General features: G+C 44.9%; 2 protein-coding genes across 2 annotated transcripts in view; one reads left to right on the top strand and one right to left on the bottom strand.

Annotated features, from left to right (window-relative positions):
* Nucleotides 1-3,322, bottom strand: part of LOC109952742 (E3 ubiquitin-protein ligase TRIM39-like) — a 21,763-nt gene extending 18,441 nt beyond the window's left edge. Inside the window, exon 1 of the mRNA XM_020587965.1 lies at nucleotides 3,164-3,322. Within this exon, the coding sequence (XP_020443621.1) occupies nucleotides 3,164-3,286 (123 nt within the window). The 5' untranslated portion in view covers nucleotides 3,287-3,322. The remainder of the gene's footprint in view (nucleotides 1-3,163) is intronic.
* Nucleotides 3,323-4,424: 1,102 nt separating this feature from the next.
* pex6 (peroxisomal biogenesis factor 6) lies at nucleotides 4,425-13,735 on the top strand (the record flags this gene model as incomplete). The annotated part of the gene is made up of 12 exons (XM_020587968.1): nucleotides 4,425-4,585; nucleotides 4,674-4,797; nucleotides 5,323-5,525; nucleotides 5,630-5,816; nucleotides 6,026-6,102; nucleotides 6,605-6,722; nucleotides 7,329-7,534; nucleotides 8,358-8,419; nucleotides 9,684-9,792; nucleotides 9,925-10,112; nucleotides 11,199-11,483; nucleotides 13,451-13,735. Coding segments are annotated over 12 exons (1,857 nt in total), but the record flags the coding sequence as incomplete, so codon positions are not given.
* Between the last annotated feature and the right edge of the window lie 2,590 nt (nucleotides 13,736-16,325).

Here is a 16,325-nt window from a genome sequence, read left to right as displayed (position 1 = left end):
CTCCGTAAGAAGCATATCAAGGTTCTGGAGTGGCCTAGCCAGTCTCCAGACCTCAATCCAATAGAACATCTTTGGAGGGAGCTTAAACTCTGCGTTCCTGTCAGGACTCTGGAGGAGAGCAACACTCTCCCGAGCTGCTGAGCAGGTTTTCACCTGACATAGATCAGCCAGGACTGAATCTGACACAGGCTGTGACGGCTACTTGATTCTCCACAGTTTACATAGAGAAGAAAACACAAGCCATGTGACCAAGACTATATTCAAATATAAAACACCGCAGCCTCAGTGTCCTCACTGAGCAGTGAACTCTGGGTGACGGACGTGCGTTTGCAGCTGAACGTCGTCTTTAAACGCCACAGTTAGTCTCCCGTGTTGTGACCTGGTCGTGTCACTGAATAGACACAGTTCATTTCTGAGCTCAGACTGTTCACACCTGCAGAATTAAAATCTGGAACATGGGATGTGATGTCGGACACAAAACCAGCCGACACATACCAGTGCAACACTTTTAACTTGATATACTGTGAACTGTTGAACTTTATCCTAAACAAGATCAGGCAGTTTGATTGACAGGACAGATGATCAGAGGAGCAGAGTTTGTACCACCATCATTAAAACAGGCACTGAAGTACGGGTAGAGTTTCTCAGTGAAGCAGCAGCCAGTAAAGGAGTAGATAAGAGCTGCAACATCTACGTCATAAAAGGAGACCAGACCCTCCTCGTAATCCACAAACACCCCCACGTTCTCAGGCCCAGACTTCAGGGAGAGATCAACTGGAGAGTCAGCATTAGCTCTGTACTTATTTCCATTTCTCAGCCATACAGTCCAGTAACCATAGCGAGGTCTCAGTGTGATTTTTCCCTTCCTGTTGACTGACTCTCTGGCCACTCCTAAATCCCACTCAGTTTTTCCTTTGACCTGAACCTCAAAGTAAAATCTGCCTGAAGAGAAACTCTGCTTTCCTAAGACACTAACACAATCAGAAAATCTCTCTGGTTTGTCTGGGAGATTCTTCCACACATCACCGTGAATTACTTGTTTCCCATCATCAGACAGGATGAGGTTAGGATGTGCTGTATCAGGGTCCAGAGTCACATCCACTGCAAACTGCTGGAGCCTCTTCAGCTCAACCTCAGCAAGCAACTTCTTCATCTCGTTACTGAGTGTCTCCTCCAAGGGTTCTGACGTAAAAAAAAGTAATAATAATAAATCACTACTTCATTCAAAATAATCAAAGTGGCTTATTTCCAATTTGGCAAGGTTCACTCAGAATCATCAATACCATAACTAAAGCATGGTTTCTTCATTCAGCTACTGTATAGGTCAGGTTTTGGTTTGGTTTACTCAAATACAGCAGTGTTAGGCACAGAACAATTAAACTTATTTATATTCTTGTCCTTATGTATCTAAAAATAGAAATAAAATATACTGTACGTGTATGGACTTGGATGGAAGTATGGATCATTTGCTAACTAATCAAGCTTCAGTTGTAATTTGTTTTTTTTTCCATTAATTGTATCTGACTGTTTGAGCTCCTCAATCTTCTTTTGTCTCTTCTGGATCATCTGCTGAATCTCGGCCTCTGTCTTCCCCAGCTCTGCCTTCTTTCCTTCATATTCTTCTTTCAGAGGAACAAACTCATGTGTCCTGTGCTCTAAAACAGAGCAGAGCACTGCCTACACATCCTGCCTTCCAGGTTCTCCGCAGGCTTGACCAACTGATGTTTTTTCAGACCTGGAGCTGTCAGATGAGGCTCCAGGTGAGTCTCACAGTAGGAGGCCAGACACACCAGGCAGGACTTCAGGGCCTTCACTTTGGTTCCAGTGCAGGCATCACAGAGAACTTCTCCTGGTTTGGCAGCTTGTTGCTCTGAGCTGCTGCTGCTGGCTTTCTGTTGGGCTTCACGTCTGAACTCAGCGACAATCTCAGAGATGAAGGTGTTGGAGTGACAGAGAAGTGAAAGTGAAAGAAAAAACTATGACATTGAAAACCACAATTATTCAGTTACGGTTGTTTTTTTTTTCCCAGGTACGATTTTGTTTTTAATACCAATCTTTATTTTTCAGTGCCAAAGACTAAAGTTATTGATCTGGTGCCATAAACTTCCAGTTTGTCCAGACATGTCTACACACTGAGAACAGAAGTGGAAGTGTGAATAAAAACCATCTTACATAGCAACGTACTCATCTGTACTAACTACTGCAGTTATGAAGAACAGAATCAGGTTTCTCTCTATAGTCTAATGTCACTAAACGTCACGTCTTCACTTAAGTTACTTTGACAAGTGTCAGTGTGAAATGAAAGAGCAGAACCTCTGTAGCGCCAGATTGATGACTTTAGTGTTTGACACTGAAAAGGAAAGTTTGGCATTGAACTATTTGTATAAATAAAAAAAAGGCATTAAAAAGTATTAATACGGGAAAAATGACAATCTGTGTTTTTCAGTGGCAAAGTTTTTTCTTTCAGTCTTGCTTCCCTGTCAATGTTTTGGCCTGGGGGGGGCACCATTGAGGGGCGGTGCTAAGCAGAGTGTGATGTGCCTATTCTGGCTGAGACCCCTGAGGAGAGGACAGCCCTCTCCCCTGAGCTTCCCTCCGCATTGAGGCTTCTGTGTGCCGAGCACAGCTGCAGAGTTACAGCGGGCGGCCTTGTTGAATTCAGCTGTACCTCTCACACTGCTGTGTTTCTTTCTGCTGGCGTCTCTACTCACAGAGCTGCACTATGTTAAAGCTCACTTTGAACCAACATTATGCTGCTGTGGCAAAGCTCTGCTGCAGGAAGCACTAATGTTAGCTACAGGTAGGCTGTAGCTAACATTAGCTGAGAAGCCTCGATGATGGCAGCGGCTCAGGGAAGAGGGCCGTCCTCTCCTCATGGGTCTCAGCCAGAGTAGGCACATCACACTCTGCTTAGCCCCGCCCCACAGCCTAAAACTGTGACAGAGAAGTGAAAAAAAGCTTTGGCATTGAAAAACACAATTATTCAGTTACGGTTCTGTTATTTTTTTTTTTCCAGGTACGATTTAGTTTTTAATACCAAACTTTATTTTTCGGTGCCAAAGACTAAAATAATCGATCTGGTGCCATAAACTTCCAGTTTGGTCAGAGCTGTGAGTTTAATGCTGCTTGATGAAACACAGTAAACATGATCAGCTGTACTCACCAGTGTCTGAGTCGGTGGCTGAGAAAGAACCGATGAACCCGGTTGAATTTGTCTTTGGACACAAGCACAGAAACTACCCTCAACTGCAGTTCTGCTGTCGCTCTGACTAACTTTCACTTTCATTTGAGGAATGTGACTGAAACTTTCCTCCCTCTGTGTTGCTCCACCTTGTCCTGCTGCTCTGGTTGTTTATTACAGGGAGTTTCTTCTTCTACCTGGTTTTTCCTGCACAGTAACTTTATTGCTGCTCACTGATCAGGACAGAGAAAAGAAAAGAGTCAAACACTGGTCGGGTCGATGTGGTCGGTGGGTGCTCATTAGAAACACACACCTCTCTTTCCAGTCTAAGAAAAACTCTTCTGACTTAGTGGAGCACCACCTCCTTTCCAGTTTTCGTGATGCCTGCTTTAGGGAGTGGAGCTGCGAGCTGTACCACGGGGCCTCCACTGTTTCAATGCCTTCTTTTTCGGAGGGGCAACGGTATCAAGTGTTGTACACAGGGAGGCTGCATCAACAAGATTTTTAAAACTTTATTTAAAAACTCTGAATAAGGAGCAGGTGGACAGTTAACAATAACAGTTTGGGTGTGAGAGACTCGGGGTGAGATAAGTTATAACTATGTTTAGGTCTAGGTGGATTAATAGGCTTGAGTCAAAGATCGCTGCCACACCTCCACCTTGGCCTGTCACAATTACTGTGACCAGGTGGGGTGGATTCATTTAGACAAACAGGTTCTTCCTGCTGTAACCAGGCTGTATTTTTGCACCACTCATGTATCTTGAAAAACTGCTGATAACATTGCATTACTGACGTAGCGTTTGTCTTTTTTGTAAAAGGAAAAAGTTTAATTTCTGCACAAAGTCATGACTGAGTTTGTTAGAGAGAACCTGGGTTGATTCTCCTGCTTCTGGCCGCCAGGTTTGCAGTTACAGTCCTGAGCAGCATCTGTGTTTGACTGTGTTGAAATGTTGACCTGTTGACTGATGAGTCTGTGTGACCTTTGACCTCTGTCAGGTGTCCATTAGTCAAATTGTTTGAATTTTCAGATGAGTCACAGGGTGGTTTGTTAAAAACAGACAGGATGATGTGACAGTGGAGGAGCTGAGGGCAACAAAGCATCCGCTAGTCACCTATTAGGTTGATGATAGGTTTGTTTTGGATGTTAATGTGGAAACATATGAAAAACCTCCAACAGTTTGAAGGTCGATTCAGCTGCGTGAGTTTCCTGTGGCTGCAAACATGCATCTTCTTCCTCCACTGAAGATCTGATGTTTGTGTGTGTCCCCAGGGGACGCCCACCAATAGCCCCGTCCCCGGCTGCCCTGTGGGCGGAGCCTGTCTGTGGAGCAGTCTGTCGCCTCCAGGCCTCAACAAGACAGTGGAGCTCATCAGCAGCATTGTCCTGCCACACCTGCAGCACAGGTGAGTAGGATCTGCACCAACTGGTCTAATGTCAGGAGTACCATAGAGCAAGGCATGATGGGACATGTCATGTGATCGGTGATGTCAGTGTCGTGTTCCATTGCAGCGGCTCTCTGTCTGGTTGTACCATCCTACTTCACGGTCCGGCAGGAAGTGGGAAGGTGACGGCTTTGAGTGCGGCGAGTCGCAGACTGAACCTCCACCTGCTGAAGGTACGAGGCCTGAACTCACAGACATGTTTGTCTGAATAATTCATCTGGACTTTTACTGCTCATCCTCCTCCTGTGTGATCAGCCCCAACAGTCAGACAATGAACCTTTGTGATGGATCTGAAAGTTTCCAGGATTTCGTTAAATTAAACCGTGAACCTGTCAGATTGCTTTGACTGGTGTCACCAGATTTATCATTTCAGGTTTAAGATGTACAGTCTGCTGCACTCTGATCGAGATTGATGCAAAGTTTTGTTGGTGTTTTTTTAAAGCTTGGATTTCTTAAACAAACACAGCGACAGAAAAGGTCTAACTTACTTCATTTTACATCATTTATGTAACTTTTAAATATCCCCAGTAATTCATACTTTGGCTACTGAAGTTTTTATAAATACATATTAAACTGTACATATATTAAATCTGACATCGAACCGTCTCACAGACAAGCCTGCTCAGAGTAAACACAGCAGGTTCCCATGGCGTTTCCTCACTTGTTGGTTTTGGCCTCCTGCCGTTACCTGTGCACAGGTGGACTGTGTGAGCGTATGCGCTGACACACCTGCAGCCACGGAGGTGAAGCTGGTGTCGGTGTTTCAGCGGGCCGACGCGCTGCAGCCCTGCATCCTGCTGCTCAGGAACCTGCAGCTGCTGCTCAGACGCAGAGGGGCCTCCGAGGAGGACGGCAGGGTGGAGGCGGTGCTGTGCCAGCTGCTCCGCAGCGCCCCCATCAGGTCGCTGACAGTAAACTGACTGACAGACCAGCAGCTGTAGCTGCTGTTTGACCCGAGTGAGTCACAACTCAGAGGAATGTAACACGGTGGTGTGTGTGTTCCAGTGTGGTGGTGGTGGCGACAGCCTGCAGACCGCGGGATCTGTCTGCAGGTGTGGTGGCAGCATTCGTCCACCAGGTGGCGTTGGAGAGCCCAACTGAGGAGCAGCGGCGCTCTATGCTGGTCAGCCTGAGCCGAGACCTTCACCTGGGCAGAGACGTCAACGTGGAGCACCTGGCCAAGCTCACCGCAGTGCGTCACCACTGAAACATTGAAATCAGTCAGTAGACAGTCAGGACCCAGACCAGTCAGACCAGTACACAGTGTTCACACTGGAGCCGGTGAAGCATCAACACAACACAATCTGACTGAAACATCAGAGCCAAGCATTTAGGCCTGCGATGTGAAAACGTGTGTTTCCTCAGCTCCCTCATTAACAGTAGTTTCTCCCCCCCCCCCAGGGTTTTGTCTTGGGGGACCTGAGCGCTCTGCTGGTTGAAGCTGGACGAGCTGCCTGCAGGAGGCTGAGCCACACCCGGTGAGACTCCACTACATCAAACCAAACTAAAGTCTCATTTTAAATGGTCGTAGGGAAAACGCGGCCTCGCTGGACTCGTTTAGTGAAGGACTGGTTCTAGAAACACCGGTGGCGTTGGGACAGTTACAGACTGCTTTATCTGCCAATGTTAGATTAGATGCATCCTGCACACAGCAGACAGACTGCAGTGCTGAATGAAACTGTGCCCGACCATCTCCGCTGTGCACGTCACCTTCCACTTACACCTCTCATGTTTCCTGCATTCAAAGAAAAAACATTCTCTGGTGTCACCCTGTTTTGGAGCTGCACCAGAACAATAGCATCATCTCCCACATGTTATCTCCCTGCTGTTGTTTTAAATAGGTAGCAACAATAATTAGAATTATTATTATCATCTGAAAGCTGAAGAATATTCATCTCCTCTGTGGCTGAGGTGGGAGTCATAAGTTAAAGTGAGTCGCACTGACCAGGTCCTACTCTGAGACGCCTGTTGTTTGTGCAGTGGCGATTGCCAGGAGGAGGATCTCTGCTGCAGTGGAGTGACCATCCTGAACCAGGACTTCACCTCCGCCCTGGAGACCCTGCAGGACGCCCAGTCCAAGGCCATCGGAGCCCCAAAGGTGGTAACACACAGTTCAGCACAGAAAGACTCTAAAGCTGCGTTCACAGAGCCCCGAAGGTGGTAACACACAGTTCAGCACAGGACTCTAAAGCTGCGTTCATAGCTTCCGTCCAGGAGTCAGACCTGGTGTGTCCACAGCAGTGTGAACAGACCAGACCAGGTGTCCTCAGACCAGATCTGGGCCACCTGTGTATCTGATTCCTGTCCGACCTCTGACTGTGCGAGCGCCGTCAGACCGGTCAGTTTAGGAGCCGGGTACATGTCGCTAACACACATGGATGTGAAGCCCCAACACAAAATGATCAGACCTGAGCGTTAAGACCTGGGATGTGAACGCAGCTTGAGGAAACTAAAACTTGATTTAGTGCCTGAACACGGCAGACTATCTCAGCTGAAGGAGAGCCGGAGCCCGGGGGACACAGACACAGTCCAGCCGCTCTGTGTCTGCTGGATGTTTAAACTAAGTCGACATATTAGTCGTATGAGACAATAACGTGTCATGTAATGCGACCAGGACAGACCCGTCTGAAGCAGCTGTTTCTTCTGCTGTCATGTTCTCGTCCTGTGCCTGGTCTGAGCCTAACCCGCCTCTCTGTGTGAACAGATCCCCAATGTGCGCTGGGAGGATGTCGGAGGTCTGCAGCAGGTGAAGAAAGAGATCCTGGACACGGTGCAGCTGCCTCTGCAGCATCCGGAGCTCCTGTCTCTGGGTCTGAACCGGACCGGAGTCCTGCTGTATGGACCGCCCGGGACAGGGAAAACCCTGTTGGCCAAAGCTGTGGCCACTGAATGCTCCATGACCTTCCTCAGGTAGGAACACCTTCACCTCACTGCTTGGTTTTAAAGCTCTGGCAGCTCCTTCCCTCTCTGAGCCTAACGTGACCACAGTCCAGTAAAGTCATTAAGATCCTCGACCCAGATGGGGCTCTCCCAGTCTAAGTCTGGACACTGGTGCCACTGGGCTCGCCTAAGCTCTGGAATAGCTGCTGATAAATGTTAAATTGGCATCTTTCAAATCACTGCTCAACACCCACTGGCCTTTGTGTCACAATCAGAGCGAGACACGTTTGCCGTTTCCTTTCTTGGTTTTAAAAGCAGCAACCCGGCGGGCTCCTGTTTCTGCTTGTCCTGGGACGTTTTCATGAGCAGGTTTCTGGTGTTTTAATTCCTGTGGTTGTGATGGTTCAGGTGATTTAATTAGATGCTTGTGAAGCACTTTGGTACAACTGGTTGTTTTTAAATGTGCCACCTAAATAACATTTGATTAACAAAAGGCAGAAATGGAACTGAAAGGCTTAAAACTGACTTAAAATACAATAAGTTTTAAACAGAAGAATAAAAAAGTCACAGTGCTGGATGTGAACAGTTTAACAGTGTCTCAGGTTTCCTGGGAGTTTGTTCAGATATGTGAAGCACAGATGCTGAAAGCTGCATCTCCAGCTTCAGTTCAGATGCATTAACACATTTCCAGCTTCAGTTCAGATGCATTAACACAACATTCGTGTCCAGAAAAAAGATGGAAGGAGCTGCTGACACACACACACACACACACACACACAGCAACATGTTTTGTTTTATCAGGTTGTCATCATTGTTTTTGAGCTGCTGCTGATGGATGCTTCTGTTTGTCCAGCGTTAAAGGTCCAGAGCTCATCAACATGTACGTGGGTCAGAGTGAAGAGAACATCAGAGAAGGTTGGTACCAAATACTGACGAGACAGCAGGTTGCTAATCCACCATGAGGCTGAAGCTAGAGGAAGTCATGTGACCGGACGACCACGGTTTTAATAAAGCCTGAGTTATCCTAAAAACTTTATTAATATAACTTTGCTCTCAAACAGTGGTAATATCATTAACTATGACAACAAATTGACGACCTGTTTTCAGGATGAAAATTTAAGTAAAAACTAACATTTGATAAGAACTATGACTATAATATTAAAAATGCAGTTTAAGAATGACCAAAACTAACAGAAATCAAAAGACTAAAAAAGTTTTCATCAAATTCAGGAGTCAGAATTAACACTGCTGTCAAACGGCTTTAAGAAAAGAAGCATAAAAACAAATGAAGAAATAAAAAAAAGTTGTTCTCAAAGACAGAGGTTTAATAAATATATACTGTAAACAACCAACCAAAGTAACAGTCATATTTTCTAACACAATTTGTGGCCAGTTTTGTCAACTTACAGATTTTCTCACTGGATTTAACACAAACAACTAGTGACCAGTCTGTTAAATGTTTGTCCTGGTAAACAGCCACTTATTAGTTTTTATAAAAGTTAAATTGACTAGCGATGTTAATTTATCCACTGAAAACCATGACAGAAATATCCATTGATGATCTTTTGTCAGGACAAAAATGAGACTAAATAAAAAGCAGCATGCTGACATCACTGATCAGGAAGTGACGTGGTGTAACCATGGTAACTGTCCATCACAAAGATGGCGACCGCTGTAGCCTCAAAGGGTTCAGGAAATATAAAGATTAAAAATGCAGCAAACAGATGAAGCTAAAATCTTTGTCTAGATTAACAAAACTCGAGACTAAATTAGACAAACTATTTAGTATAATTGTCAGAATGTCGTTCAGTGAACACTGTCGGATCGTTTTCTCTGTTCGTGACACTTCAGTCTGTTCAATCAGAATGTCGTTCAGTGAACACTGTCGTATTGTTTTCTCTGTTCGTGACACTTGAGTCTGTTCAGTAGTCTAAGAGCTTCTGACAGGTAGGTTTACGTGCATGTTGATGTGTTGGCTTGGAAAATAAAACCAGTTAGCGTTGAACTTCATATATGTAAAACATCTAGCGTGGCGTCACCTGGTGGCTTATTGAAGCCTTTAGCTCTTCCATTAAGATGTTGGCGTCCTTCCATTTCAGTTACATCCAAACAGTTAGTTTGTAGGAGGGGGAGTGGAACAGGAAACACTGACGCTGCCGTGTTTGTGTGTTGTGCCCAGTGTTCAGCCGAGCGCGCTCAGCTGCTCCCTGTGTCATCTTCTTTGATGAGCTGGACTCTCTGGCTCCCAGCAGGGGCCGCAGTGGAGACTCAGGAGGAGTCATGGACAGGTGAGGATTTACCTGTGTTCAAACTGTCTTTCTTCCGGTTTAACTTCACTGTTTGAGTCTTGACTTTCATGGTGAAGCCTTCTGTGTTCAGCTGCAGCAGGATCAATAAGGTTTGGTTGAATCTCTACACAGAGTCGTGTCTCAGCTGTTGGCCGAGCTCGACGCCCTGCAGTCGTCGGTCGGGGTTTTTGTGATCGGAGCCACGAACCGTCCAGACCTGCTGGACCAGTCGCTATTGAGGCCCGGCAGGTCAGAGGTCACACACACACGTTGTCCTTTCTGTTTTGTGAAGCCACTCACTGACATAATGCATCCCTCTAGTCCCTTACCATGGCCTAAACCTGATTCTAACCTGACCTAAGACCAGGTCTGAATCCTCAAACAGCTGGTTGAGGGTGTGAGGACTGGACATCAGGCCCTCAACCTGACATCTGTCCACACAGAGATACATGCACACAGTTGTGATTCCATGTTGACCAAATACAGTCTCACTGAGACGACAGCCACAGCCACGATGAAGATTTCTTATTAACAGGTCACACCTGTCGTCTGGAGGGTGTCACGTCTCTGCAGCTTCTTAAGCATCTCTTAGCTTCTAGTCTTGCTCCTTATTTTCTGTCTGGTTCAGTGTTTCAGACAAAACTACTGGTTAAGCCAATAGTGTGTCAGTGTGTCCCGTGTTCTGCTGCCACCAAGTGGCCAATATTCTGCTACTGCAGGTCTAATGTGACAGTTCATGTGCTTTCAAACACTTTTCCCCTGAGAAACCTCCACCTGCACATCTGATTCAGCCAATAAATTTTGTTCCACTTCATGATTGTGTCCCACTTATTGTTGATTCTTCACAAAAAATTACAGTTTTATATCTTTATGTTTGAAGCCTGAAATGTGGCAAAAGGTCGCAAAGTTCAAGGGGGCCGAATACTTTCGCAAGGCACTGTAAATGTATTTCTCATGATCCCAGATCTGTTGGCTGTCCCAAAGTCTCATGGGACTTGTCGTCATGGCAATGTGTGTGTGTGAGCACGTGGCTAGTCTCATGGGACTTGTCGTCATGGCAACGTGTGTGTGAGCACGTGGCGGTGCACAGGGTCACACATTAAACAAAGATACTACAAACTGATCTTACGGTTTCAGTGGGATACTCACATTTATTTTCAGCCACTTCTCTGCATTTGGCTTCTGTAGTTAGGTGCAAATCAAATCTTTAAATTCCTCGTCACCCTGCAGCCACAGCTCGCTCTGCGTGTAGCCAATCAGAAACCAGCTGATCATGGTTTCAGCTGTCAGTCTAGTCACCGACCATAAGCGCATGCACTAATCTAGGATGACTGAATCCAGTTTTTCTAATCCACTACACAGGAGGAGAACTGAAATATCCAGATAAGATCAAATCCAGGATTGCTGATTTGATCTGGGATCTGGACAGAGAACACCCCCGGTCTGCTTTGTTCACACTTTAGTGGAAACGTCAGATCTGAGCCACTTAGAGGGAAACACCAGAAACTTCAGCTGTGTGTCTGAAACAACTTGCTTGACTCTCGGCTTCAGGTTCCAGTTGGATGCTGATGTGAACCTGCAGGAGGTGGTGGAGCGTTGTCCTCGTCACATGACCGGCGCCGACCTTTACGCCCTCTGTTCAGACGCCATGACGGTCGCCATCAAGAGGAAGATCTTGCTGATCGACCACGGTAAGAAACCAAACAGCTGCTCTGACATTTCAACACACACTGAGCCCTGAAGTCCCGAGAGACGACGATTCTCTTTGAAATGTGCTGTGAAAGAACTGCAGCTTGTTTCGTCATCATTCTGGTCCGAGCTCTCAGGGGTAAACACAGGTCCACCACTAAAATATACAGCAGGTGAAGCAGACCTGGTTCTGGGTCTGAGCATCAGCAAATTCACTTTATGGCCTTCAAAATAAAACAGTTCTGAGGGTGTAACAAACCTGCAGCAGAGAAAACAGTCATCTACATAACCCACAGATTATGCAAACACAAGAGGAAGCACAAACGTTTGCTATGTGCACAAGATGGAGAATCATCTCTTGGGATTTCAGTTTGACATTGAAATGGCTTTATTGGCATGACGGTACACAGATACAGTATAACCAAAGCACTGTGTTAATACTGACACTGTCACAAAACATTTATTTAGTCTATGATTCAGAACAACCCTGGACTTACAGGAGTTAGAACGTAGGTAGTCAGATTCATTCTTCTGAAGCAGAGGCTGGCTGCAACCACAGTGCAGTGCTGCCTCTCCTTAGATGATTGTCCCAGCATCCTTCATCAAGTCTTGGGTGAACCGATGCCACTTTATCAAAAATCAGCTGGTGATTAGATTCTTCAGATGAAGGATCTGAGTAAAGGACATCTCGCGTCTCTATTTCTGGGAACATCCCAAGTCTCTAACAAGCACCATCTTCTCCTTGTGTCCTAGTCCCACCCAAAGAGAAAGGTCTCAAGGAAACGCATCATTAGCAACATGAGACGTCCTCTCCTCCGATCTCTTCATGTAAAGCATCCAATCACCAACTAATTTCTGACAAAGGGTCAAGTCGATTCATCCAACACATCTTGTCACAAGGGGCAAGTCGATTCATCCAACACGTCTGTAAAGGCTCTCATGGCTCCTCCAACAGCCTCCTCTCTCCTCAGAGCTGAACAGTCATAGAAGAAACTTGGGATGTACCCAGTGTGTTTCCTCCACATCTTATGGAAGTAAACCCCTCCCAAAACATTTGAGAGTGCACAAACCACATTTGGAGCGCTACTGAGTTTGCAGCTCAGCATCCGAGAGTGAGGAATTCTGTCCACCCTCACTCTCAGACCTGATTCTGCTCTTACTCGTCTGTGTGCACTCAGATGCTGAGCTGCAAACTCAGTAGCGCTCCAAATGCGGTTTGTGTACTCTCAACCGTTTTGGTGGGGACTCAGTTCCACTAAGTCTTGACCTTGCATCTTAAGTGGGTAGGATTAAGATGCAAGAAAAAACACAAGTCAGGGAAACGTGGATGCACATAAGACACCAAGGAGGCAGCCAGTGGGCCAACTCTGATGTTCCTCTGTTTTACTGCAGGGTATGAATGTCGTCACTTTGTCTTGGATGAAGCCAGCAGTCAAAGGGCTACTTCAGTTTTATCTAACCCGCTGCATTTCCTCCAGAAGTGGGTGTGGTGACACTGTAGCTAGAGCTAATGTTGCTATCACTACCTCTGTTGTAGAGATTGATGGTAAGGAAAGGTCACATTAAACGGTGTCACTGAGACAACCTGTTAAACAGCACCACCAAGGCGACCTGTTAGCCTCCGAAAGCTCAGAATAGATTTGATGTCAGTCACATTTCTCAGAAGGAAAGCAGATACAAGATACAGCTGGATGCAGAGGATGATCATGTGATCACGCCAGTCAGCAGGTCAACCTGTTGTTACATCCAGACCTGGATGTACACTCAGTCTAACAGGTTGCCTCGGTGGCGCCATTTAACCGGTTGAATTGGTCGTGCCCATTTAACGTGACCTTTCCTTACCACCAATCTCTACAACAGAGGTAGTGGTAGCGACATTAGCACCACTTCTGGGGGAAATGCAGCAGGTCTGAGAAAACCAAAGTGACCTTTTACGTGACTATGATTAATGATGGAACCTCTCTCTCAGGTCTGGACTCGGAGGACTCTCCTGTCCTCCTCGCCGTTGAGGATTTCGCTGCAGCGTTGGAAAACTTCAGACCATCTGTTTCAGACCAGGAGCTGCTGCGGTTCAGAAGCCTTCAGCAGACGCTCTCTGCAAAGTAGAAACAGGACTGAATCAGTGATGGAGAGAGGACGGCGTTCAACCCTTAACCCTCACCACATGATTCAAAATGTACATGATGTAAATTGTTACATGTAATTAATAAATACAGAACTAATGATTGTGGGACTTCTGTTTCTGTGGCCTGTCACAAAACTCACTTTCCTCATTAACAATGATTAGACTGACATGAAATATTGGTCCTGCTGGTGGTACTGCACTATCATTTAATATTTCCAGTGGGGGAGGAAGTACTCAGAATCTTTACCTAAGAAAAGTTGTAATACTACAGTGTAAAAATATTCTGTTACAAGTAAATCTCCTGGATTCAAACAGTTAAGTACAAAAGTATCAGCATCATAATATAGTTTAACTACCAGTACTCGTCCTGCAGAACTGCCCGTGTCCCAGTAACGTCTCCGATACTGAATCATAGTGACTAATTACTGTGTCCATCACTTTAATGCTGTAGCTGGGAAAGGGGGTTCAACTGATTCTGGAAAGGACTCGAAGTTATCAGGTACATGTAGTGTAGTAAAAAGTACACAGTTTGTCTCTGACATGGAGTCACAGGATGAAGGAGGAGGACATGAAAATACTCGAGTAAAGTTACATTACTACCATCATCCAATAACATGATAGACTATGTGAAATGGGCCATTCTGCTGGATGAGTACTGGTACTGTTGGTACTTATTTTGATGCCAATACTTTTGTACTTTCACACAAGTAAGATTTTGAATGCAGAACCTTTACTTGTGTACTTCTACACTGTAGTATTGCTATTAAAAGGATCTGAGTACCGTCTCCTTTAAAATGCTGAAGAAAAGGTTGACACAAACAATGGTGTTGATTTTTATCCTTTCTGTCAAAACCAAAACTGATGGAGTCATTTAAAAAAAATTATCATTAAAGATTAAAGCCAATTACAAAAGCAGCGACAAGATCCAATTGAAACATCGTCATTTTACGACCCAACGTAACAAAATCTCTGCTGTGCCAGGAAGTGACTGTGGTCTGGACTGGGACCTCGCTGATGTGGGCTGCATATAAAATAAAGAAACTCACTCTACTGACTGTGTGTACATTTGTGTTGTAGGCTGCACACCATCGAGTCCTTTCTACCAGTCTCAGTACCTCTAAGGATCCAGTACAAGCAGTAGAATGCAGTATTCTTTTGTACTTAACTGTTTGAATCCAGGAGATTTACTTGTAACAGAATATTTTTACACTGTGTTATTCACAACTTTTCTTAGGTAAAGAATCTGAGTACTTCCTCCCCCACTGGAAATATTAAGTGATAGTGCAGTACCACCAGCAGGACCAATATTTCATGTCAGTCTAATCATTGTTAATGAGGAAAGTGAGTTTTGTGACAGGCAGAAAATCATATTCTCTGTCCAAACCATCTCAGTCTGCCAGAACATATAATAACATACAATGTTTTAAGCCTATGAACCATCCAGAACCTTTGTACCAGTTTAAGTACTTCTAAAGGACCAGTGCAACCAGTTAAATGCTGTTTTCTCCTCAAACAGTGATTCAAGCTAATATCTTTATACTGACAGGGGTTTTCTGGTACAGATCATCTTTATTTAGCTCTTCTGTGTTAGATTTTAAAGATGATCCACCATCCATTCTGCTTTACCAGTTAAGGATAAGGATAATCACCTTTATTGGCCAACTATGTTACACACAAGGAATTTGTTTCCGGTACAGAACCGATGGCGCCAACTCAACCGATTGCTCTAACCATCGGGGGCAACTTGGGGGTTCAATGTCTTGCCCAAGGACACTTCGACACGTGGACTGGAGGCACCGAGATTCAAACCTCTGAACCTCCGGTTGGGAGACGACTACTCTACCCACCGAACCACAGTCACCCCAATTACATTCACCACAGTGCAATAAACTATGAATATAACCACTGCATATATCAGTCTGAAAGCTCTTATGGCGTAATGTATATCTATGTACATAATGTATACTTCTAAATTCTGTCTCTGTTTTCCCTCCATTCATTTCCTATTTTGAATGCACACATTGTTTATTTTCCATTTGCTGTTGCCTTAAAACACACAGAGACTCTGTACCCGAGTCAGAGTCCTGTATGTTCAAACACACTTGGCCATTAAAGACGATTCTGGTTAAAGTTGATTCTGAAATTCCATCTAAATGCCCAGTTTAACCAGTAGAGTGCAGTTTTCTCTTCACTATAAAGTGATTACAGGTAGTAATTTGCTGCTGAATGGGTTTGTAATCCAGCGTTAGTGCTTTGAGATAACTCTTTCTCTACCTTGTTTCTGTCCACATACATACAACTCCATGCTAGTATGTTCCTGGAAACAGTGTTTCCTGAGTGGCATATCTTAGATAGCTTTCATTAAATGAATATTTAATCTGTTTCCACCTAACTCTATCCTCAGCATCCTCTACTCTCACCCCAGTTAACTTCATGTCCTCTTCATATTTTAATAATCAGTCCAAAAACCAGATGATAAATTACTACTAAGAACAAAGTGAGAAGTGGTGCATGAAGTACTCAGAGTGAAATAAAGGGAAAATGAAGCAGAAATCCTACTTCAGTAACAAGGGATTAGCTGAAATCAGTTTTTGCAGGGAGAAAAACTGCAATTTAAAGAGTTTACTTGGATTTTAGAGGTACTGAAACTGGTACAAAGGTACTGGATGGTTGGTAATATTTCAAACATAACCAACTAGCCGTTAGGGAAACACCTGAA

Source organism: Monopterus albus, unplaced genomic scaffold (genome assembly GCF_001952655.1).
Source record: "Monopterus albus unplaced genomic scaffold, M_albus_1.0 scaffold490.1, whole genome shotgun sequence".
Taxonomy (NCBI): Eukaryota; Metazoa; Chordata; class Actinopteri; order Synbranchiformes; family Synbranchidae; genus Monopterus; species Monopterus albus.
This window is presented reverse-complemented; position numbering and strand designations above follow the sequence as displayed.